This window comes from Canis aureus, chromosome 4, assembly GCF_053574225.1.
Source record: "Canis aureus isolate CA01 chromosome 4, VMU_Caureus_v.1.0, whole genome shotgun sequence".
NCBI classification, from domain to species: domain Eukaryota; kingdom Metazoa; phylum Chordata; class Mammalia; order Carnivora; family Canidae; genus Canis; species Canis aureus.
In genome coordinates, this window is record NC_135614.1 from 60,687,550 (window position 1) to 60,712,662 (window position 25,113).

Consider the following 25,113-nt stretch of genomic DNA (forward strand, 5'->3'; position numbering starts at 1 on the left):
ACACACTTGCTTCTTGCCGTTAGTCTGCGGTTAGGGTGCTAATGGCAGTGACTACAGTCAGTGTCCAACTCTGTAGGGGCCTCCTCTGTGATATGAAGTAGTTGCACCAGATGACCTTTGAGGTAGGAGGTATGGCATAGTTCTGAGATGTGAGATCTCACCCTCACACTTGGTTTTCTGACGAGACACTATGGTCAAATTGTTTTGTTTTGTTTTGTTTTTTGGAATAAGATGCCAGTATTTAAAAATTGGGAAATTTCACATAAGTAGCCAGACTTCAGGCTTTATTGAAAAATTGAACAATCTGGGAAGCCTGGGTGGCTCAACTGGTTAAGTGGCTGCCTCTGGTTCAGATCGTGGTCTTCGGGTCCTGGGATCCAGCCCAACATTGAGCCCTACCTCAGGCCCACTGCTCAGCGGGGAGTCTGCTTCTCCCTTTGCCTCTCACTCCACTCACTCATGCTCTCTCTCTCTCTCAAATAAATAAAATCTTTTAAAAAAAGAAAAATTGAATAATCTGGGAAGTGGGCCACATTCCACATGGCAATAATCAATGTACCCATGTAAGCACTGAAACTCACAGTCCTCGCCCCAAATTTTTTTCCAACCACCAATACTTTGAGTCCCAGGAGCCTCTTAAAACATGTGAAAAGATGCTCGGCCTCAGTAGAATTACGATCAAGCATACACTGAGTCACCATTTCCCACCTGTCTCTCTAGCAAAGATAAGAAAGTTTGATAACACACCTTGGACAGGGGAGAGGTGGTCCCTTCACATATTAGGGAAAGTCAGTTGGTACAATCTCTAAGATGGATAATCTCCCAACATCTATCAAAATTACCAATAACACCTACCCTTTGACCTAATAATACAGTTCTTGAAGTTTATCCACAGACACATGCACGCATGGGCAACGTAATTCTAATGCACACATGTAAGATCAGTCATTGCAGTACTTTTTGTAATATGGACTGAACTAACCTAATTGCTCATCGATAGGGGACTGGTGAGGTAAATTATAGGACATCAAATAATGAGGAGCTTTTCATATTACAGTATGGAAGGAGTACCGGCAAAATATTTCCTGAAAAAAGGAGGGTGCAGAACAGCATGCAAAGTGCCATACCTGTTGTGTGGGGGAGAGTATTTGTGGAAAGATGCTCGTGGACCTGATAATGCCGTCTGTCCCTGGGGACGGGACCTTGGAGACTAGGGTACAGGGGTGAGAGGGAGACTTCTTACTATCTACATTTTTGTATCTTTTGAACTCTGAACCATGTTGATATGTTACCTACTCAAAGAATGGAAAACTAAAATCTTTCAGAGACCTGGATTCTGTGATTCTGACACTACGTAATTCTGATGTTTTATTTTTATTTTTTTTTAATATTTATGTTTTATTTTATTTTTTAAAAAAGAATAGGCACCTTTTGTTCACTAGAAAGTTTGCGAGAAGTGCCCAGTGCCCTCATTGCCCTCTGTTCAGGAATAAACAGAGGGATAACACACACTCTTTTCTAGATTTCACCACATTTTGTGCAAGGCATGGCATAACTGACTTTGAAGAGTTTTTTTTTTTCTCATAAAATGCGTTCTTTTGGCAATAAGAAACTTAAATGTAAGAATAAAGACTAACTGGTCAAAGCAGAACACTGTGTACAGTGGAAAATAAGTGAAAATGGGTAGAAGATTCTGATGTTTTAGAACTTGGTGAGCCCAACTTATTACAACCCTGGGAGGCTCATCTCATGAGGCCAAGGCCCTCGTAATCTGCTAGCAGGGGTTTTCCTGGGTCTCCAGCCCTGCCCTGTCCCAGAGTCAGGCCACAGCAGCCCCTGGGAGCTTAAGCAGCCCTGCAGGAGGGTTCCCTAGCTAGCATGGTACAGATGCATGAACTTTGGCATGTCCTAGCAATGCTTCCCTTGGACGCTTCCTTACTTCCTTTGCCTTCTCTGTCCTCCTAGGGGAGCCTTCTCAGTGGTACGCAGGTGTGTGAAGGTGCTGGCTGGCCAGGAGTATGCTGCTAAGATCATCAACACCAAAAAGCTCTCAGCCAGAGGTAGGTGGCAGATCCATGCCGTGCCCACCCTCTGGGGCACTTCTTCCCTCTACGCCTTGGTTTAGAACGAACCGGGACCTGGGTTTGTCCCCAGGTGATGCTGCAGTGGAGAGATCATTCTTCCTGTGGGTATTATGAGAACAGATCCCTCCATTTTCCTTCCTTGGGGGATCTAGGCAGGAGGTCACAGCCTCTCAGGCCAGGCTCGCTCTCTCTCCCACTCAGGTGAAGGGTAAGGTGCCAGGTGGGACTCCTTTCCCTGCTCTTCTGCCACTTGCTTCCTTTCTCATCTCCATACCTGTGCACCCACCATTCCCTTACCTGGCTCTTTACAAGGCTGGCCCTTTCTCAACCTCCGGGTCTCAGCTCAATGTCACATTCTTTGAGAGATTTCCTTGATCCCTAAATCTGAGGGTGTCTCCCTCATTGTATATCTGTCATTACTGTTTACCTTATCTGTGGCTTTACCCCAAACTGGACTTATCCCATTTACTGGCTTGGTCCCATATTTAACATGCATCTTGAAGATAAGCTCCAAGATGGTGAGGATAGGTCTCATTCCCTGTTATACCCAGTACCTAGGACAGCACCTAACACATCTCAGCACTCTATCACTGTCCAGTAACTCCAGGTACGTTCTGTTTCAGCCACCCCAGTCTGCTGTCTCATCCCTAAATATTCCCTAGAACAGTGGCTCCCAAACCCATCTGCACCCTGGAACCCCTGGAGAGCTTCAAGAACTCCTGATGCCTGGGCCCCACCCCTGGAAGTGGTGACTTAGTCAGTGTGGGGTGTGACCTGGGTTTGGGAAAAATCTCCAGGTAATTCCAGTTTGGAAGTTGTAATAAGACCAGCAGTGTCAGCATCATCAGGGGATTGTTATAAATGCAAATTCTTGTTGGCAGACTTAAGGAATCAGGATCTGCATTTTAATAAGATACCCTGGTGATCTGGGCGGTTATTGGAACTTGGAAAGCCTGCCCAGGAGCCTTGCTTCTTGCCCTTGGCATGTGGTTAGAGCAGTAATGATAGTAACCACGGTCAGTGAGTTGGGGAAGGTTATCTTCAAAAATCCAATCCCGGCTCTGAAGAGTGTCTAAGCTGCCTCGGGGACCCCCTGGGGTGGAGGAAATCCTGCCGGTTTAGGGTCAGCATGGGAGACGTCACATGCAGGGATGGCATAGTGTCCAGGTGTTTACCTGGCACAGGAGGCAGCTGTGTCTGAGCTGGGGCGCAGCAGGTATGGGGTTCACAGAGGCTGGTACAGGATGTTCACACGGTCCCCCGCAGGCCTCCCAGCAGGCCCCGTGTTGGACAGCGTTGCTGCCTTTCATCTCGCTGGCTCAGTGTTTCTGGGAGCCCAGCGCTTCCTCGTAGCTACTGAACTCCCCCATAAGCAGCCAGTGTCCTACAGGGAGAAGAGGCTAGGTGTGTGGAGGGTGGTTCTCTGGGGGCCTGGGGCCGCGATGGCACCCGTTCAGCATGAAAGCTGGTGCAGAAGGACGACACCTGTGGAAAAGTCTGGAGCCTGAGCCAGAAGCAGGCAGGGAGCCAGGGTGGGTAGGGAGGCCGCAGGAGCTCTGCCTTAGGTCCAGATGCTGGGATTTGCCCTGCTTACTGTGTGACGAGTGGCAGTCTGGAGCCTTCTCTGTGCTTTATGTCTCTAGCGATCAAAGGAGATGTCCCAACCGCTGTGATACAGATGGGGCAAGATGAGAGCCACAACTTGGGGTGACTGGTTGAGGTTGCTTCAAAATGAGGGAGGGTCAGGAGCCAAGGTCCTCCCTGGATGCTGGAGCTCTTGGGCCAGTTCTCTGAACTCTCAGAGCAAACCCACCCCCCACCTGCCTCATATTCTCTCTGTCTCTCTCTGTCTCTGTCTCTGTCTCTCTCTCTCTCTCACACACACACACACACACACACACACACACACACACTGATAGAAAGAGAGATGTATAAGGGGGACAATGGAAGGGGCATTGCCTCTTTTCTGGAAGGTGATTAAGCTTTCCTCGGGCAGTATAGACTGGGCCGTGCCAGGAGGAAATCACCAAGTCCTCTGTCTTCGGCAATTTGTAGAGGCTTTGACATCCTTCAAGAGAGGTGGCTCAGGCCTAGGTGAGTGTCAAGGGTGGGAGTGGGGAGGTTCTCAGGGGAACCTTCTCAAAGAAGTCTGCCAACTGCCAACGCTTTTCCCCTCAGCGGGAGAGGAGGAGCAGAGCTGCTTTTAGCAGGTTTCTTTGTTTGCCACTCATGGTGCCTGGGGTGGGGAGCACTTTGATGCTGAATATTTGGCAACATACCCTAAGCCTCTCCTGCTGGCACTCCCGGTGACTCTGGCGGCTCCCAGTGGGGGCCTGGCCCACCCGGGGTGTCAGTCCTCCCCTCACACCAGGGAGCTGTGGCTCCCCTCCCCAACCCGGGTCAGCCTCTTCTTTGGCTGAGTGGCTCCCCAACCCAAGAGATTTTTTGGCATGTATTTTAAAACTACTCTTTTTAAATAAAAGGCTCATAGTACACACAATTCCAAGAAGTCAAAGGCATGGGATGGAAAGTAAAAATTTTGCCTGTCTCAAGCCCTGCCAAATCCCCTCAAGGAGCCTTAAAAAAAAATGCAGCTGCCTTACTTCCACCCTGGAGGGTTGGAGTCAATAGGTGAGGCCAAGCTCCTGCATTTAAAAAATCCCATCAGCGGTTATGATAGCTAGTCCAAGCTCAGGGATAACTCCCTGCCAGGGGCTCTGTAGGCTTCCTAGCCAGATCCTCACCCAGCACACAAAGATCATTAACATTTTAGGGATGGCTGGGCACGTGGATGTGAATGGTGCAGCCAGGAGCGAGTCACAGGGGGTACAGAGGCCTCCATGGTACCCACCGTCCACCCGAGTGCTGAGGGGTCACTTCCTCAGCTCCCAGGCAACCAGTCCCAGGACGTGGGCTGAGAAGCGTCGCATGAGCTCCTTCAGGCTGCCCCTGAGCTTCAGGTCCATGCTGTGAAGGGGGCAGGGAGACAGATCCTTCCCATCTTCCTCATCTTACTCCCTACCCCTGCCTGGCACTCTTGGCCCTTGGGATTATTTCTCCAACCTCCCAGGATCAGGAGCCCTGTTGAGGCCTTCTAGAGGGTGGGGACATTTCCTCTTCCAAGACTTGAAGGTTTGTTTCTTCCCCTGGTTACTCTGCCTCTGGCCAGAGCCCCACTGCCCATCTGCCCGCTGGAGGGCTCCCCATGCAACCTCCCCCTGCCCCTGCCCTGCAGGCAGAGCCTTCCAGGCTGTCCAATGGCACTTCCCTCATGCTCTACTCTGTCTTGCCCTGCCCTGTTGGCACTCTCTGGCCCTAGGAGCCTCACTCCGAACCTTACTTTCACTCGCCTTTGACTGCCAAGCTCTTGGGCCCGCCCCCAAGGAGGAGGGACAAGGTTCACAAGGTACCATAGTGGACATCAGGGCAATCCTCCCAGGTACCTGGGCAGGAGGCATCCGTCAGGCCTTTCACCGTTGTGGGACTATATTGAGCTGAATTGATTGCTTCATCAATTAATTATGAGAATGGAAGGCAATATAGGATAGCATTTATGAACATGGGTTGAAATCCCAGCTCTGCCATTGCTTAGTGATGGAACTTTGGACAAGCTGCTTAGAGGCTCTGGGCCCTGGGGTATGGCAGTGACTGACAGACAAGGTCCTGCTCTCATTGCACCTGTTCTGTAGGGAGGAAGACTGTAAAGAACATTAAACGTATACATAAGCTGGGTAACTTTAGGTAGCAATGAGGTACCACACAGGGTAGTGGGGAAGTGATGGGGCCAGAGAGACACTTAGATAAGACAGCCAGGGGAGCTCTCTGAGGAGGTGATGTTGTGTTGGATCTGCCTGAGGAGAAGGAGGCAGCCATGAGAAGACCCAGGAGAAGAGCATTCTAGACAAAAGGCCCAGCAAGTGCAAAGGGCCTGAGGTGGAAAGGGACTTGGTGTGCCTATGGCCAGAAAGATGGCCACTGTGGCTGAATCTCCAAGGCCAAGATGAGGCAGGTCCAGCTGGTTCTGGCTGGCTGTGGTGAGGAGTTTGGATTTCAAGTACATTGGGGAGTTTGATGCTGAGGAGTGACAGCATCTAATTCACATTTTAATAAGATGTCTTTGGCTGCAGAAGACTATTGGCTGGAGTCAGGGGAGCATCTAGGAGTAGTTCCTCAGAGCTCTGAGTTTTTATTTTTTAGAGATTTATTTATTATTTGAGAGAGACAGCTGGAGGGGAGAGGGAGAGAGAGAGAACCTCAAGCAGGCTCCGTGCTGAGTGCAGAGCAATGCGGGGCTTGATCTCACCATCAGCCAAAACAAAGAGTTGGACTCTTAATGGACTGCACCACCCAGACGCCCCAGGGATCTGGGTTCTAATGTACCCTATTGAGTGACTTTGATAATGGGGCTGTTCCTTATCACTGGGCCTCAGTTTCCTTACCTACATAACAGAGCAAGGCCTCAGAGGTCAAGAGAAACACAGTCCTTACTTTCTTTGAGGCATGTCAGAAAACAAAAACATTTCAGAGTTACAAAAACTGTTGGATAACATATATGTTTACATAAATTCAACAAATTAATGCTTTTAGCACTGGAAGTTGCAATGCAGTGTGATTGGACGATGCACAAGATGATTGCCAGGTTTATAAAAACAGCTCCTGGCGTTTCCAGCAGCGAGGGCTGGCCATCAGGCCCAAGTCTGAGGCTCTGTGATCAGCGTGTCCTTTCAATGCTGTCAGCTTAACTGGGCTCCTGGGTGACTTCACACGGCAGCGAAAACATCAGAATTCTGCATTTGGATCCCTCATCCCCTGCATGTACAACCTGGGCCAGAAGGCCCCCAACCCCCTCTGATAGGCCCCGCTTGACCGGCCTGGTTTCTGGTTCTGCTGGGGATGGTGGGGTGAGGGACAGGGTGTCGGGCCAGCGGGGAATCCAGCCATCCTCAGTCCACTGAGAGCCCTCGGCAGCCCTCCTGTGTGGGAACTGGCAACCTGCTATCCTGGAGGATGTGGAAGGAGGCTGGGAGGGAGGGGGGCCAGGGGCATGTCCCCCATATCCTCCCCTTCCCCAGCCTGTAGCCCACCTTCAGCTGGGGAGTTGAGCTTCTACTCTATGGAAAGAGGATTGAACTTAATTGCTCTGCTGACAAAAAAGCCACATTTCAAGATTGCTCTTGGCTTCTGCAGCCTGTGGAGAATGGCCAGTGATTGCTCTAATAGAGGGGCGGGGAAAGGAAAACTGGCTGCCTGGGGACGAGGCCTGGGGCTCTCTACGTCCTTATTGCCCTCCTTGGTGGCTGCCCACTCTGAAGGGGCTCTTTAGAGACGGGAGTTCTTGTCCTGGTTCTGCTTCTGAATGTCTATGTGAGTTCCCTCCTAGGGGCCCCGATTTTCCCATTCAGAAATTGGGGGCAGGTGGAGGTGGTGGCGATGAGTCAGGGCATGGAGGCACAGGAAAGCTCACCCCTGGAGTCTGACTGCCTGGGTACAAAGTGTGGCTCCTCTGATCACTGCAGGTGTGACTCAGAGCCAGGTACTTAGCTTCTCTGAACCTCTCTTTCCTCCTCTGTGAAGCCAGAATGTGATAGCACCTCCCTCAAAAGGGTCGTTGTGAGACCTTGAGATGGATATATGGGTGCTCTGCACTGTGTCTGGCACATGGTAAATTTTCTACGGGCTCCCTTTGTATTGTTTTTGTTTTTTTAAATTAGGGCATTAACTATGAAACTGTGAGAAAAGCACCAGAAGGGAAATTGAGAAGTGCATAAAATGGGGGCAGTGGTGCTCACAGCATAGGGTCGTTGGGAGGACCGAAGAGGGTCACGAGTAGGATTGCTCCCAGCAGCCTCAGAGTCGGAGACCATGGGGTCAGATCCTGAACAAGGCCTCTCTCTCCGGGGGCTTGGACAAAAGTCCTGGAAAGCAGGTGTGGGAGCTCTGGGTAAGCCCCGATGCGGCCACATACAGATTGTACCCTGCAGATTCTTTGGGGCTCTCAGTGTCCCTGGTCTGGAGTACTCTGTAAGGGAGGTGGCCTCTGTGAGTTAATACAATTCCTCTCCTGTAGAGAAAATATGCACTCCGCTAGAAAGGTTCATCATTCAATGATTTGTTCTTTAATTCAATTATTTCTTGAGTACCTACTATGTGTCAGGCATTTGGGAAGATGCCAGGGGTATAGAAGAGACCAAATTCTTGCCCCTAAGGGTAAAGATACCCATGAGACAAAGTAGCATGTGTTGTCCAGGGGCCCTGAGAGCACAGAGGAGGGGCCCTTACCACCCTGGCAGTTCGGACAGGCTGCCAGGAGAGGGTATATTAGAATAGGTAGGAGTGAGTGAGTGATGGCCAGTGAAGGACAGGTGGGAGGTTGAGAGGGAAAGTTCTAAGCCGAGAGAACCACATGGGTGAAGGCCCCCAAGCCCAAGCGAGAGGGCTGAGGGGGTGGGTCTGGAGAAGTGCCATTTAGCAGTTCAGTCTGGCTGGAGTGCCCTGTGAGGGAAAGGGCTGGAGGCGGGGGCCACAGGAATCTGCCCTGAGGGGGTGTTCCAGGCTCTGTGGATGGGGCTCAGGGAGGCACCTCACTTGAGAGCCCTGGAAACCAAGGCCTGGAGAGGGGAAGGGACTTCTGAGGCACTGCAACCCTGCTCCCCATCATTCGGGGCCTCTGCTGCATCCTATTGCCTTCCTGGAGAACCCAGGGGCCTGGCCAGAAAGGCGAGCTTACCCAGATGGGGTCCGGGGCTGCCCTGGGGTGTACAGATCATAAGGGACCATGAAGAGGCAGGGTCAGAGTGGGTAAAGTTTCCTCCCTCACCTGGGACTCACCTGGGCATCTGTATTTCAGACCATCAGAAGCTGGAGCGCGAAGCTCGCATCTGCCGCCTGCTGAAACACCCCAACATAGGTGAGCTGTGGGGGACGAGTGGGGGGTGTGGGTAGAGCCTGGCCCTGTGCCCTGCCTGAGCTGGTGGGCGTTTGGGGCTAGGAGGGCAGCTGCTCTCTTCTCTGGGGATGGTGGCAGGAGTGATGGGAAAGGGGGTGCCTTTAATGGTCTCCACATTTCTCAGAGACCAGCTTGGTGGGGGGGGGTGGTGAAGAAGGGGCCCTTCCTCCTAGCCCACGCTGCCAGCAGCCTCCTTCAGAAAAGCTGTTTCAGGAAAACTCTTGAAGCTCCGAGAGAGACGAAAATAGGCCAGGCTTGGCCTTGACCATAGTGGCCTACTCCCCAAACCTACCCCAAGCCGAGTCAGCCTGGCACTGTGGCCTGCCCACCTACCTAGACCAGCGGCCTGCTTGCCCCCTGCCCCCAGTGGCAGGCTCCAAGGTGGCCCCTGCCCCAGGGGTAGAGTGAGCACAGCCCACAGGGGAGAGGCCGGGCCTTGACCATGCATCACTGCCTGCCTCCCTGCCTCTCCCATGCATGACTGGGGGGTCTGCATCCCTGCCCATCAAGGTTCTGCATTGAGGCAGAGTGGCTGGAGGGGGTGGGGTGGGGACGGGAGGAAGAATAGAGTCTAGATATAGCTCTGTCGGGGAATGGCTGTGTGACCTTGGGTAGGAGCCCTGCCCTCTCTGAGCCACTTTCCCCCATCTTCACGAGGAGATGCCTTCTGCATAATCTGGGGGATCTTGTTAAAAGGTAGATCTGGTTCAGTGGGTTTGGGTGGGGCCCAAGATTTCACACGTCTGACACGCTTCAAGGTGATGCTAGCGCTGCTAGTTCACAGACCATGTTTTGAGGAGCAAGGCCTAGGTGTTCTCTAAGGAATATTCCAACTCTGACAGCCACCACGCCTTTGCCCTTGGGAAGGAGGCATCTCTGTGCCCAGAGCCCCAAGGGTTAACTCTCCTGCTGGAGAGAAGCATCTCCATCTGCTATTTATACCCAAAAGGCACCTCCCCTTCCCTGTGCCCAGGGAGGGGAACAGAACTGTGCAAACAGCAGCCAGAGGCTCCAGGGCCAGAATCAGAGGAGGGGCAGCAAGGCGGCTGCTGGGGAGCAGCCCTGGCTGGACCCCGATCCCTGACCGGCTTTGCAGACTCACTGTTTGGCCCTGGGCAGCTCCTGTCCCGCTCGGGGCCTCCACCTGCCCAGCTGTGTGATGGAAGGCGTTGTGAGGGATCTCGACTACCAAGTTCCATGGTTCTTAGAAAGGCTGTCAGCCCCAGAGGAAGGAGGCGGGGAGGGTGTGTGTGTAAGTGTGTGTGTTGCTGCACATTGCAGCTGACTCAGGTCAATGCTGCCTCCTTCTCCCTCTCACCGCCCCACCCCCGCTATACATGGGGAGCGGTCCCTTATGGGCTCTGGGGGTGACACACTGCGGCTCAAATCCTAGGTTTGTGGCCTAATTGCTGTGTGACCCCGGACATGTTGCTGAGTCACTCTGAAGCTCAGTTTTCTCATCTGGAGAATGGCAATGGTACTCGCCTCATAGGGTTGTGATTAGTTAGAGCACAGCACTGTGACAGTCCCGAGGTAAATGCTCTATCGTCATGAAGCTGTTCCTCTTTTTCCTTAGTCTACACCTTTCCACAAAACAATCTTACCTGAAAATGTAATCTTCATACGATTCTCATTCTTCTGAGTCACCAGTTTGGGGTGTGGTATTTAACATGGTGGTTGAGGGAATGGGTTTGCACCTGGGGCCCATGCCAGCTCTGCTGTTCACCAGGTGTTTGAGCGTGCACAGGCTCATGAGGGTAATCATGGTAGGCAGCCACCCTCTACAACTATCGGGCAGGTTAAATGAGAAATTGCAAGGAAAGCACTTAGCACAAGCCTGGCCCGTGGTAAAGTCTCAGGAATGGCAGCTACCCGCCTTACCGACGTCACCATCATTGAGGCCTTCACTCCTTCCTTCACCTATGGCAAGGGCATCTGGGGCCCCACCACATGCGGAGGTCTCTGCTGGGGGCTGAGGATGAGCGGGGGCGGGGACGGGGCGGGGGTGGCTGTGGGGTGGCTGATGCACAGAGAAGTAGAGAGCAGAGCTGAGCCCCAGACCAGGAAGATCTGGGGACGAACCCCAAAGCTATCACAGGGCTGAAAGGGCCCAGGAGGGTGCTGCTTCCCAAGGCTCTAAGCATCCCACTTCTAAGTAGATTATAATCTGCCCGAAGAAGGGCAAAGAGGTACAGCTGTGGACACAGAATCCAAGAGGCAAGTCTGTGCCAGGAGGAGCCAGACTGAGTCCTAGTCAGCCTGCTTGGTGACCCTAGCCAGGCTTCCTGGCCGCTGCCCAGCCCCAAGTGGACCAGGTCAGGGAGGCCCTGGCTCAGCACAGGAGGGTCCACCTGTACTGTGCACATGGGACAGGGGCAGTGTCCCACACTCCATACCATCACCACCTGCTGATAGGACCGATTCTGAAGACCACCCCGGGGAACAGGGGATAACCTGAGAGTTTAGCAGGTGATGTGGGGTGGGCACGTGAAGTGAGGCTGGTCGGTGATGAAGATGACAGTGTCGCCATTTGTCAAGTTCTTCCTGGTGCCAGGCACTGTGTTGAGGGCTTTACGAGCATCATCCATTAACCCTCCCCCCCACCCCCACCCCCCACACATGAAGCAGGTCAGTGGTGTTACCACCCTAGGTAGGAAAGGAGGCTCAGAGAGGCTATCTAATTTGCCCAAAGTTACACAGCTTATAAGAGGCAGAGCTGGAGGTGAGTCCTGCAAGAGTGACTCCAGAGCCCAGGTTCCCAGCCACTCCATTTAGCTTCCCAAGTGGACATCAGGAATGTGCTGTCAGGAGGCAGTGGATACAATAACAAGCATTACCCTTCAATTTCCAAGAAAAAACTCATCACTGTTGGAAATATGAAAGGAATGTCAGAAATTCGTGAGCCCAGCTATACACATGAAAACTAGGTTACAGATTTGTTGGATCTATGGCAATATTTTTAAAAAGTCAAAAACGGACAGCATAGCTCAATGACCACAGGCATGTCAATCTCTGCGAGGCGGTGAGACCCTTTCATACCCTGTGGTGGCTCTTGAATCTTTCTTTTCCTCTTCGGCTTTGGACTGAGTTCTTTCTCAGGGTAGCCTTCACTGATGGGAGGGGAGGTTTTATGTGTCTTGTCTCTTGGGTTCTGGGCTGTGATGGTGTCACCTCTCAGCGACTAAAGCTCACCCCAGTGCCCTTATGCAGGTGGGGCTGGAATCCAGCCTGTGTTCCCCTTGCTTGGATGCTTAGAGGGGCAGCCTTTTTTTTTTTTTTTTTTTTTTAAGATTTATGTATTTATTTGAGGGGAGGAAGGGCAGAGGGAGAGAGAGGAAATCCTGAAGCAGACTCCCCACTGTATGTGGAGCCTGATACTGGGCTTGATCTCAGGACCCCGAGATCATGACCTGAGCTAAAATCAAGAGTCAGATGCTTAATTGACTGAGCCACCAGGCAGAGGAGCAGCCTTTTGAATCAGCATAAAAATACCATCTGAGTGAGAGCACCAAAGGACCCTCTCCCCAGTTTTGTCCATTTCCACGAACCCTGAGAACCTTCTCTAAAGGAGATGAGGCTTCTGGCCAGAGGGTGGATCAAGGACCCTAGTCTTGTTGGAGTTCTTCTCAAATGGCTCTTGACCCGGTTCTAAAAGCCCATTCTGAGATGATTCTGGTCACAGCTTGGCTTTTTGGAGCTTCTCACACTCAGGAAAGAGATGTTAAAAACATATGCCTGCCTACAACAGAGTAGACAGTAAGGAGTCCACTCCCCAAGGAAAGGGTCTTTTTTATTTTTTTATTTTTTTGAAGTTTGGGCAGTAGCCACAGAACTTTTTTTTTTTTTAAGATTTTATGCATTTATTCATGAGAGACATAGAGAGAGAGGTAGAGACATAGGCAGAGGGAGAAGCAGGCTCCCTGCGGGGAACCTGACGTGGGACTTGATCTCAGGACCCCGGGATCACAACCTGAGCCTAAGGCAGACAGTCAAGTACCGAGCTGCCCAGGTACCTCAAGGAAAGGGTCTTTTTAAAAACTTCATCTTGATAGACTAATAATGCAAGTTTATTGTAGATAAGTGAGAAGACAATTTTTTTTTGAGAAGACAATTTTTAAAGTATCTTCTATAACCTTGCCGCTTAGAGCTAATATTGTATGATACATATTTCCATAGGATATATGATATCTGTGCTTTCTCAAGTGTTTCTATACATGTTGTCTCAGGTCAGGTTTTTTAGAAGCAGAGCCTAAGGCAGGGATTCAGGTGCTTTTGATCTAGTGAGGCTGTGCTTCCAGGGGAGACCTGCAAGGGATGGAGTAAAGCAGGATAGAAAAAGGGAAGGAATTGACCAAGGATGTGGCCTGAGGTCAAGTCTAACTTTGACCTGATTTCAGGTGTGTATACAGGGTGCAGTGGGGAAGCCTCTGGAACATATCCGGTTAAGGGGTTGTCCCTCCTTAAGGCAAGGAGATTGGCCCTTTGCACTGACCCTGCCTCCCCATGTCAGTCAGTCATTGGCCGAAGGCTGCAGATAACCTTGTACACTAGGTGGCTCCAGCCACAAGGGGCAATTCTCCAGCGAAGGGGGGTAATTGTGAGCGGTTAGCAGCCAGCTCTCCCAGCAGCTGCAGGATGGCTGTACCCTCTTACAGGAGGGAACCTGGCCAGGGTACCAATACAGGGTTGCCAGATTCGGCACACAGAATATACAGGATGCTCATTTCAAAACACACACATATACAGGTCAAAAACCAAGCCTACTTTTGCTCTGAAATGCATTAAAAAATTGAAATAGATTAATAGATAGAGGAAATGGTTACAAATGTAGTAAAACAAGTATAAGAGAAGATTAATGATAGAAGCTAAGTAGTGGGTACATGGGTGTTCACTTGAGTGGAAGCTTGAAATTTTTTATATTAAAGTGTTGATTAAAAAATTAAAGAAGATTATATATTATGTTCTCTTATGGAACCTGCTTTTTAGTTTTGCTTTACAATATATTTCAGAAAAACAAACAAACAAACAAACAAATAAACCCATACATATAATATATTTCAAATAGGGGCACCTGGCTGGCTCAGTTGGTAGAGCACGTGACTCTTGATCTCGGGGTCATAAGTTCCAGCCCCACATTGAGTGTAGAGCTTACTTAAGAATAAAATAAAATATATTTAAAACATCTTTTGGGGGCAGCCCTTAAATATATAAATCTTAAAGAAAATTGTGGGGCACCTGGGCATCTGCCTTTGGCTCAGGGCGTGATCCCAGGGCCCTGGAATCGAGTCCTGCGTCAGGTTCCCTGCAGGGAGCCTGTTTCTCCCTCTGCCTATGTCTCTGCTTCTCTCTCTGGGTCTCATGAATAAATAAATAAAATCTTTAAAATGTAAAAAATTTAAAAATTTGTCTTGCCATCCTTCTCCATCTCTGGCCACATTCTCTCCTCTCCGGTAGTAGATATCTACTCTGGCGTGTTTGATACCTGCTTGTCCAAACTTTATGTGCAGATAGGAGAGCCATGAGCCATTGAGGGCACTCAATACTGAGTCAGAAATGCATGCACATGGCAAGATTTCAGATGGCACCAGGGCTCACAGTGAAAACATAGTCTCACCAACCCCCCACCTCTACTCTCCCGATTCCCCTCCCCAAGGTACCTCAATGCCCACTTTTTTGTATCCTTCCAGAGAAGCTTATGACATAAACAAGCTTAAACACAACTTTTTTTTTTAAAGTACTACGCATGCTGTTTTGTACTTTGCTTTTTTTTTTTTTTTTTACCAAACAACATAATTCAGAGATGATTTTGAACCGGGAGATACGTAACTGCTGTGTTGTTTTAACAGCTGCATAATCTTCTGCTGTGCAACGTATCCTAATTCTCTGAGCACGCACCCCGCTCTGTGGACATTTTTAGGCTGTGGCTCAGGAAAGGATGTGAAGCAGTCCCAGGAGAAAATGCAGTTGGCTGGCAGGGTCCAGCCCCCCAGAATCAGCCCCCCGGCCTTGGGCCCTTCCTTCCAGAATCTCAGGGGGTAATTTGGGGAGCTCTGTTCTTGGTAAATGAGGTATGAAGAGGTGACAGCTTCTCAGCACGCCTAACTCAGGGACCGCTGTCCCCTCACCTCCACGGGCTAGCTTATCTCACACCTGGATGCACAGCAGGGTTCTTCCCTCAGGCCGGCACTGGGTGGACACCGACTGTGTGCCTCATGGAATTCTCACAATGAGTCTGCAGGTCCGGGAGTTTCATTCTCATTGTCCAGGGAAGAAATGAGAGGCTCAGAAAGGTACAGCAACTTGCCTGAAGTCACCCAGCTAGCAAGTGGCAGAGACCCCAGCCACAGGTTATTGCCATGATGCCAGCCTGCCCAGCAAGGAGGCTGAGGGTTGGAGGAAGGAAGAGGCCAGACTTTGACCAAAGCAGGGAGGGGTCTTTCATCTTAAAACCTGGGCCTCCTCTGATGATGCCCAAGGTCAGTGAGCCATCGTTCACCTGGCGTTTGTCAAAGTGCCTGTCCTCTAGCCTGTGCTCAGTGACTGGGAAATTGGAATGTTGGCCGTTGGAGGGGTGAGGTGAGAGGGCAGGAGCGGGCGGGAAGCCAGCTTCTGGAGGTTAACTGGCTGCCTGGGCCCCTCCCACAGTCCGGCTTCACGACAGCATCTCTGAGGAGGGACATCATTACCTGATCTTCGACCTGTGAGTTTGGGCCCACCCTGGGACGTATGAGGGCACTAGGGGCAGCCTGAGCAGGGATGACCTAGCTGGGTCCCTTGGCCTGATTCCCAAATGCCGCCCCCGGCTGGGCTGAATTCCCTCCTCTGAGACAGAAGGTTCCCGAATGTGGTAGGCCTGCCACCCAAACAGTGCAGGTGGGTCTCCCTGAAACGCCAACACACACTTGTTACTTCCTTGTCACATCATTTTGTTTCTATTTGTGGCCAGTGGTACTGGCTTTCCATGTCTAGTGGCAAGATACAGTTTCCTTTTGGAGTAAATTTAAAGTTTTGAAAGCCAGTCAACTGAATGAAAAACAATGAAATGATAGGTTCTTGGGTTGGCAGAGAAACTCAGTGAAGACACTGGTCCCATCTGCAAAAAAAAAAAAAACAAAAAACAGTTAATAGTGGGGAAGGCTCTGCATGTGTGGGTATATGGGAAATCTCCATGCCTTCTGCTCAGTTTTGCTGTGTGCCTAAAGATACTCTAAAAAATAAATTTTATTAAACACAGCAACAAAAATCCCAGTGCCTGGGCTTCCAGGAGCCTAAGGAACCTAAGCGTCCCAGCCCCTGTCCTAACTCCAGCCTGGACCCAGTGGGAGAGCAGAGCAAGTGGTGGGAGGGAAGTCAGTGGAAGGGTCAGCTTGGAGTCAGGAAGAGGTTTGTAGCAGGAGGCCCCTGCCAGGGTCCCTGGGGTTCCTCCCTTTGGTCTGAGGTTCCGAGGTCCCTGGGTACCCCCACCCCTTAGCGTCCTGGAGACTCTTCCAGAAGAGGCAATACGTGGAGCCTCTGTGGGAGGGTGACTCTGTGCCTATCTCCCCAGGGTTACTGGTGGGGAGCTGTTTGAGGACATCGTGGCCCGGGAGTATTACAGTGAGGCTGATGCCAGGTGAGTGCCAGGTGCGGCCTGGCAATGGTGGCGGGGGGGCGGGGTGTCTCCCTTACTGGCTTCCCAGGTTCCCGGGATATGCCTGCCTTCACGCGGGGACCCTTCCCTCTCTGTCCCCAGCCACTGTATCCAGCAGATCCTGGAGGCCGTGTTGCACTGCCATCAGATGGGTGTGGTGCACCGGGACCTGAAGGTGAGTGACCCATCCTGGGGTGCGGCTCACCCAGGAGCCTGCCCCTCTGCCTCCTGCCCTGCCCTCCACCTGTGAAGCCAGGGGTCTTTAAGTCCCCTGAGTCGGGTGGGCAGGAAATATCTACCCCACTGTTTAGATGAGGGTGCAGGGAGGAGTATCTAGGCATGGGATCCAGTCTCCTGACTCCCAGGCCCATGTGCTTTGGCCAGACCAGGGAAGATGTAGTTCGGCTGCCAGGGCCAGCTACGGCAGGGTCCAGGGCCCAGCTAGGCCACTCTCTGGTGGCAGGGCCTCAGCATCCTTACAGTGGGGTTGCCATAGCAACGTCTGCTTGGGGTTGCCAGGATGTCAAAGGAGACAGCACAGCCTGGTGCACAGAGGCACTGTGATTCTTGTTTCTGGGTCTCTGGCAGGTGGGGGGAGAAGAAAAACAGGCCTTGGGGCCCTCAGGGTTCTTCTTCTTCCCACCCGAAGGAGAAGAAGGACAGGCCTAAGCAGATGTGTGACCGAGGGTTAGCCTTGCCTGGAGTCAGCACGGACTCCTAGCTCTTCTTGGCTGAGCCTCAAGGCATTGAGGCTGGTAGCTCACAAATTACCCCCAATTTTCAGAGCAGGAAACAGAGGCCTAAAGAGCCTAAGGGACTTGCCCAAGAATATGCAGTTCAATTGTGCCTAAGCTAGGAATGGAGCCCCGGCCTTCTGAGCCCAGATCCTGTTCCTTGGGTGGCCACACAGATCAAGCCTCCAGCCCAGAGCAGCCCCAGAGCCACTTGGGCAGCTTTGTTGGACCTCCTAAGTCTTCTGCAGGCTGTACCTCCATCCCCACCCTGGACGGGACCTCCAGGCCCTCCTCAGCCTGGACACCCTCTCTGGACACTCCCCCTGGGCATCCTTCAGAAGGTCCAGGTCTATCTCTGGGAAGCAGTGCTCTGCCCAGAACCCCTACCCACCTCTGACTGTCACAGGGGAGCTCCCTAGGGCTCAGTCTAGACCTGGAGGCAAGTGTGCCCTCCAAGAGGGTCCCGGCCAGATGGCAGGGCAGTTCTCCCAGAGGGCCTGTTCCCATTATAGCTACAGCCCCTGCACGGGAGGAGGAAAGAGGAGAGGCAGCACAAATTTAGGCCACTCTGGATAGATTAATTAGTGGCATATTCATCAAATCAGGACAGGGCGGCTACCAAGACCCAGCACACTTTGGGAACGCAGTCCCCAGAGGATAAAAGAGGCCTTCATGACAGGCAGATGGAGCTATATTTGTTTGGGTCCTGCCTAGCTTTGGGCAGTGAGAGGTCAGATGTGGGGCCCCCCTCAGAAGTCCCAGTGGGAAGGGGGGGTCAGAGGAAATCAGCTGTCTCCAGGGACTCAGAACCCATGCTCCCACCCCACCCCAAGCCGTGCTAATGCTCATGGAGCATGTGGTGTGGGCCACTGCCAAGTGCCCTACGTGGATTATCATGACTAATCCATGTGCCACCCCATGAGGTGGGCTTTATGCACTTTTCTGAGAGGAATCTAAAGCTCGGAGAAGTGAAATGGTTTTCCCAAGTTCCATAGCATGGAAGTGGCGGAGCCAGGTCATAGGCTAGGACTACCCAGCTGCAGAATTCACCTCGACTCCCCTCTGGCCTGTGCAGGGGGATTTCCTGTTCTCCACACCCAGCAGAAGACAGCTGTCTTCCAGTCCCCAGAGGCCAGGTGGCACATATGGGGCCCCCATCTCTCAGCCCGGAATGGTTAAGAACATGGCTCCAGAGCCAGACTTGGCCTTGATTCTGGCTCCGTGCCTTATCAGCTGTGTGATCTTGGTCAAGTCACTTAACTTTTGGGGGCCTTAGTTTCCTCATTTTTTTTTAAGATTTTATTTATTTATTCATGAGAGACACAGAGAGAGGGAGGCAGAGACATAGGCAAGAGGGAGAAGCAGGCTCCATGCAGGGAGCCCGACGTGGGACTCGATCCCGGGTCTCCAGGATCACACCCTGGGCTGAAGGCGGCGCTAAACCGCTGAGCCACCCAGGCTGCCCTAGTTTCCTCATCTTTAAACGTATGACAAATACTTATTAAGTGCCTGCTATGAGCTGCCCCCCCGCCTTAGGTGCTGGTGATAGTGGCTGACAGACAGATAAGGAGCTCACTGTCTATAGAGGTGACAGTCAATAAACAAGCACATAGACACATGGGGAAAAACTTACAAATTGTGATATCTGTGACCATAACCACCAGTCACTAAGACAGAGGATACCTGGGGGCTCCTCCTTTAGTCATGGAAGGATTCTTTGAGGGGGTGACATGAAGGTAGGAGCAGATGAAGAGAATGGGCCAGCTTTGTGAAACTCAGAGAAGGAGCAGATCAAACAGGAGAAACAGGAAGTACAAAGGCCCTGAGATGGGAGCAAGCATGACAGTTTCAGGGAATGCAGGAGGCCACTGTGGAAAACGGGAATAATAATGCCTATCCCAGATGTTGTTGAGGTGATAAGTGAGGTGATATATGCAAACTACTCAACCTCGTGGCTGGCACACAGTAGCGGCACAATAAATGTCACTCCTTTTTCCTTATTGCGGTGTGGCTCCCCCCACCCCAGTTCCTTGCCGTTGCATCAGCCTCAGCCCCAAACCCTGAGTAGAGGCGAAGGAGGGGATGGGTGGTAGAGAAAGGGTTGTCCTGTTGCAGGTTGTCCTGCATGCCCTAGGGTGTTCCCCTCTCTGGGGGCCGAAGCTCAGGGTCCTGTGGCTGGGACAGGAGGTGGGGTCAGGGCCCACTGCTCCTCCTCCTGTAGGCTCAGGGCCCCAGAGGTGAGGCTCTGAATCTGCTCACTGTCCTCTGGCTCTTTCTTCCCTGATTTCCCTCTTTTCTCTGATCCTGGGAAGCCGGAGAATCTGTTGTTGGCCTCCAAACTCAAGGGCGCAGCGGTGAAGCTGGCGGACTTTGGCCTGGCCATAGAGGTAGAAGGGGAGCAGCAGGCATGGTTCGGTGAGTGGCGGCAGGGGACGGCAGGGGTGTCAGGGACCAGCCTTGTATTGACGCTTTGAGCTCTAGGAGCCCCCCTGCCCCAGCAGGGACAGGCAGGAGATGACTGTTGCATGAGCCAGGGCTCAGGGAGCAGAGGTCTCACCGCACTTAGCCTCTGGTCTGTGGGTGTTGCCCATCCTATCTCCATGGGGGTCAGGGGCAGGGATGCGGTTACCATCAAAACAGTACACGGCTTCTCCACATGCGCACACGCCACCAGTGTTGGCTGGGGGCTTCCATGGGTTCCCCTAACGGCCTGGGTGCCGTGCCAGAGCCAATGGTCCTGACTTTGCAAACAAGGAACACGAGGCTAAGAAACTTGGAAGAGTTCATGGGAAGTTAAAAGCGGCAGAGCCAGCCTTTAAGTTCAGAAGAGCCAGCGTACTCTGAGATTTTGACATAATTGAGTTCTTTTCAAAAAGGAAAACTTTTTGGGGGGTGCTACTGATCAGTGGTTTAGAGCCAGAGCTCTGGGTTCAAGTTCTGACTATGCCACTCAGGAGGTGTGTGACTTGGGGGCGAGTCATTTCACCTTGCTGAGGCTTCGTTGCTCATCTGTAAAATGGGGGTGATAACCGTGGGTCCTCAGGGCTGTGTGAGGAGTAAATGAGACCAGGTGTGGAATGCTCAGTCCGATGCTGAGCACACACACAATAAAGAGTGCCTGTTCTTATGATTACTTGTTAAAGTACTTTGGGTGCCCGTTTATTTCAAGTGATCCTCGAAACACTGCTGGGAGGTAGTAAAAGGAGGAATCCTTAATCTCTCATTTGATAGATGAGGGAACTGAAGCCTTGAGGGAAAAGAGGCCTCCCCAGGGGACATAGGGCAAAACCAGAGTTAGGGGCAGGCCTCCTGCTAGCCCAGGCCCAGCTCCTAGAAGGGTAGGGCGCGGGCAAGGGTTCTGCTCAGTCTTTCCGGGCATGGCAAGGACATTTTGTCTAGAGTGGCACCAGCACTCGGTAGTGGCTGCGGGAGAGCTGCTAGAAGTGTATGATGCTGAGTCAGGACACCACGGGAAGGATTCTGGGATTAATCCATGACTTCTGCCATAGGCTCTGGAGTGGGGGTGGTGACAGGTGCACTGTGTATTTGTCCACCCTGGTCTAGAGGCTTTGCTGCCTCGCCAGGCCAGAGCTTCCTGCCTCTGACCCACTCTGGGGGGCGGGGAGTGTTTTCCCCATCTCCAGGGCAACCCCATCCCTCTTCCAGCAGGATCTTGCTCTAGGTTGCTTACATGCCAACCTCTGTGTGTGTGTCTGCCTGTCTGTGTGTCTGGGGAGCAGGGTTCGCAGGGACGCCGGGATACCTCTCCCCAGAAGTGCTGCGGAAGGACCCATATGGGAAACCCGTGGACCTGTGGGCCTGTGGTGAGTCCATCCCAAAGCCCTCTCACCACCCTGGGTGCTTGCCCCTCGGGTGCCCTCTCCTTTCCCATTCTTCCTCTCTTCGTCGCTCCTCCTCACAGAAGGGTGAGGCTTCTCCTGGTCCTTTCCCCAGGGGTCATCCTCTACATTCTGCTGGTTGGGTATCCCCCATTCTGGGATGAAGACCAGCACCGCCTGTACCAGCAGATCAAAGCTGGCGCCTATGATGTGAGTGTCCCTCCTCTCTCTGGCCTCCCTGTGGTCCCTTGTGTCCCTTCTGGTGAAAGCCAATACCAGGGAGGTCAGAGACCTAAGCTGTCTCCCTCCTGCCCTCCCAACCCACTTAGGCCCCCTGCCACCCTTTAGTTGTAGGGTGGGTGGAGTTTGAGGGGTGACGGCACACGACCCCACCTCATGGTTGGGCCTTGGTGTGATGGCATTTAGCCTGGGGCCCCAAAGGGCAGAAGCATCACCAAAGTGGGGTGAGTGGTAGAAGGTAGGCCCCAGAAGCCAGACCGCCTCCCTCCCTCTCTCCCTCCCTCTCTCTCTCACACACACAAATAATAATGCACATACAAATAATAATAGCTAACACAGCACTCTTCTAAATGCTTTCTACATTATCAGCGCTAATCCTCATACCCAGCTATGACATAAATAAGATTATTATCCCCCATTTTACAGAAAGAGAAGCCGAGGCACAGACAGGTTAAATAACTGCCTGCACCGAATAGCTAAGAAATGGTAGAGCTGGGATTTGAACCCAGGCAGTTCGGCTCTAGTGTCTGTGTTTCTAATGACTGAGCTATGCTGATTTTCAATAAGGCTGATTCTATCAAGCCATGTGCTATGTGTTTTATATCATATTGAACCCTCATATCTTTAGGGACAGCTTGAGGGTCACATGTCTTGTCCAAAATCACACAGCCCAGGAGGCGGAGCCAGGACTTGGGCCAAGCCTTATTTTGTTTTTAAGATTTTATTTATTTATTCATGAGACACACACACACACACACAGAGAGAGAGAGAGAGAGAGAGAGAGGCAGAGACCCAGGCAGAGGGAGAAGCAGGCTCCATGCAGGGAGCCGACGTGGGACTCGATCCCAGGTCTCTAGGATCATGCCCTGGGTCGAAGGCAACGCTAAACCACTGAGCCACCAGGCTGCTCATGGGACAAGCTTTCTGACTCTGAAGTCTGGCCTATAACCACTGGCCTACTGCTCCCCAGATAAGGCACAGCCTCAGGAAAACAGAGGAAGGCCTCCTTCCCCTCTGGCCGCTGCTCTGATTTGTCCTGGGGGCAAATGACCCTGACCCTCCTCTGGTTCCAGAGGGGCCCCTGCATTAAGGATCCCAACTCCTCCTGGTTGTGGATGCCCAGTGGATGGGCAGTAGGACCCCTGCCTGCTCCCCTGCCAGTCAGGGGCTGGGGGATCGCAGGGGTGGCCTGGGGTAGGCTGGGCAAACCTGGCCCCTCTGCCCCTTCCAGTTCCCATCACCAGAATGGGACACCGTCACCCCGGAAGCCAAGGATCTGATCAATAAGATGCTGACCATCAACCCATCCAAACGCATCACGGCCGCTGAGGCCCTCAAGCACCCCTGGATCTCGGTGAGCCTTCCTCGGCAGGGCCCTACCAGGAGCGCCTCCAGATTCCAGGGTCTAGACCTCCATGGAATCCTGGCCTTGCCCTGGCCCCTCAGGCCCAGCATAGGGTCAAGGTGGCTTAATCCAGAGATGCTACCTTGCTCTGGTTCTCAAGGGGAAGTGGGAGGACATTGGAGGCCTTCTGTGTTGGCATCCTGACTGGGGGTGCTCCTGGCATGGAATGTCTGGTGCCAGGGATGCCAAGCACCTGCCGTATTTACAATGTCCCCTAGAACAAAGATTTGTCCCCCCTAAGATGCCAACCACAGCTCCGTAAGACGCCCTGCCGAAGGGCCTTTGGGAAGGGCCTGCCTCCCACTCACGCACCTCTCCCCACTTCCTCCAGCACCGGTCCACCGTGGCCTCCTGCATGCACAGACAGGAGACCGTGGACTGCCTGAAGAAGTTCAACGCCAGGAGAAAACTGAAGGTAACAGGTGCTCGCCCTCCGTGGCCCCCGGACATGGCGTAGCTTGGTTGGGTCTCCACAGAGGCCGAGAGACTCACTCACAAGTTCTCTCCTTCCCTGAGTCAACGAGCACTTACTGAGCACCGACTCTCTGGGCTGGGGAGTGAGCAGGTGGAAAGGACAGACAAGGAACCAGGACATTAAGGGGGCAGTGGTGAGTGCTGTGATGGGGCACGCCCTGAGGCTGGAGGTGACCACAGCAGGGCCGCGAGCCGGGTCTGGAAGGACCAGGGCAAGCATCCCAGGAAGCCTTGCTGGGCAAGGTGCACTTAGGCGGACGCCCAGAAGGATAAGCAGGCATTAGCCACGTAGAGTCAGAGTGGGCAGATGTTCCACAGAGAGAAAAGCTCATGCAGAAGTCTGGGAGCATGAGCTTGACCCCATAGGGGGCCTCTAAGTGTTTCAGTGTGGCTGGCGAGAGGTTCTAGGGGGTGAGATGGGACTGGGCAGGAGACTGGGAGGTGGGGGGTGGGTAAGAGGTCCTGCTGCCAAGCACTAGAGAGGACAAGCCAAGAGACAGGGACAGGGGTCACCACCCAGAGGAAGCCACAAGGGGACCCAGGTGGGCCAGGAGCTGCCTCTCAAGCAGACTGTATGTGCTCCCAGGGCTGTGGTACCCCCTGGCCTAGACCTCGCCAGGGACCCCATGAGCAGGTAGGAAGAGCAACTGAGGGGGTTCCAGCCTGCTGGAACAGAGAAGCTGTCAGAATGCTGAGTGACAGATCCTGAGGCCCCAGCTCATTGGGAACCTTCTCACCAACTGCTCCCAGGCCTGACATGGTGGCTCCGGAAGCGACATGGGCCAAGGGGGTGGTGGGCAGCATGATGCCAGGAGAACTAAGTCCCACTCCACCTCCCCACGGGGAATGGTCACAGAGGGTATTTCAAAATGTCCTAAAATCATGGGCTGTCACACTCAGAGACTGTCTAAATCAGATAGCACCAGGACCAGGAGGGCCATCCTTTGGCCCCTTGTTGAGACAAGAGGCTTTCTCATGTCAACCGTCCATGGCTGTGAGCCCAGGAGCCCTGGGGAAGATGAACTAGTGGTAAAGTAAGGTACTGAGTGCCTGGGTGGAGGGGGAAGAGGGTGGCCCCAGGAGGGCAGGGTCTATCGTCCTTGGCCTTTAGAAGTCCCCACCAACAGGTGTCTCTGAGCCCTTCTACTACCTCTGGCCAGGTCACTGGAACCTATTAATATCTGCTGCTAGGATGGCCCTGTCCCAGGAGCTGTGCCAGCTCAGGCCTGGCTCACCCCGATTTCCCCAGGGAGGCAGGGATGGTCTCTGGGCCATGGGTTGAGGGCAACTGGATGAGCAGGGCAGAGGGCTTTGGCTTTGTGTCTCAATGCAGCACCTGCCTCCTTCCCCCCTCCCCATTTCTGTCTCTCCTCTTCCCTCCAACTTCCTGTCCCCCACCCTCCCTCCTTATCTTTGCAGGGAGCCATCCTCACCACTATGCTGGCTACCAGGAACTTCTCTGGTAGGTGGTGGGACCTCAGAGTCCCAAATATATCCTGCACAGTTCTGTTGGGAGCATCGCCCTGTCGGATATCTATGGGGCCTCAGGCCAGGAGCCTGGGAAGAGTGAGGGCTACAGAGGACTTTAAGACTGGGGGCTTGGGTCACCTGCACCCAGAGGCGGCGGGAGCTGAAAGGTCAGCAAGCCAAAGGCCCACGAGGAAGGGTTAGAGGTTGAGTCTGGCTCCCCAGCCTCCCACCAGTGCTGGGATTCTCAGGTTGGGCCAGCCTGAAGGGAAACCTCCCGAATATTGGGGTATA

General features: G+C 52.7%; 1 protein-coding gene across 3 annotated transcripts in view; it reads left to right on the plus strand.

The window, feature by feature from the left end:
- CAMK2A (calcium/calmodulin dependent protein kinase II alpha) overlaps nucleotides 1-25,113 on the plus strand; it is a 64,940-nt gene that overhangs the window by 14,509 nt on the left and 25,318 nt on the right. For all 3 annotated transcript variants that reach the window (XM_077895912.1, XM_077895914.1, XM_077895913.1), the window contains exons 2-12: nucleotides 1,966-2,060; nucleotides 8,932-8,991; nucleotides 15,676-15,730; nucleotides 16,577-16,642; nucleotides 16,763-16,835; nucleotides 19,707-19,809; nucleotides 21,135-21,218; nucleotides 21,349-21,443; nucleotides 22,705-22,827; nucleotides 23,210-23,293; nucleotides 24,772-24,814. In XM_077895912.1, the coding sequence (XP_077752038.1) occupies nucleotides 1,966-2,060; nucleotides 8,932-8,991; nucleotides 15,676-15,730; nucleotides 16,577-16,642; nucleotides 16,763-16,835; nucleotides 19,707-19,809; nucleotides 21,135-21,218; nucleotides 21,349-21,443; nucleotides 22,705-22,827; nucleotides 23,210-23,293; nucleotides 24,772-24,814 (881 nt within the window). The remainder of the gene's footprint in view (nucleotides 1-1,965; nucleotides 2,061-8,931; nucleotides 8,992-15,675; nucleotides 15,731-16,576; nucleotides 16,643-16,762; nucleotides 16,836-19,706; nucleotides 19,810-21,134; nucleotides 21,219-21,348; nucleotides 21,444-22,704; nucleotides 22,828-23,209; nucleotides 23,294-24,771; nucleotides 24,815-25,113) is intronic.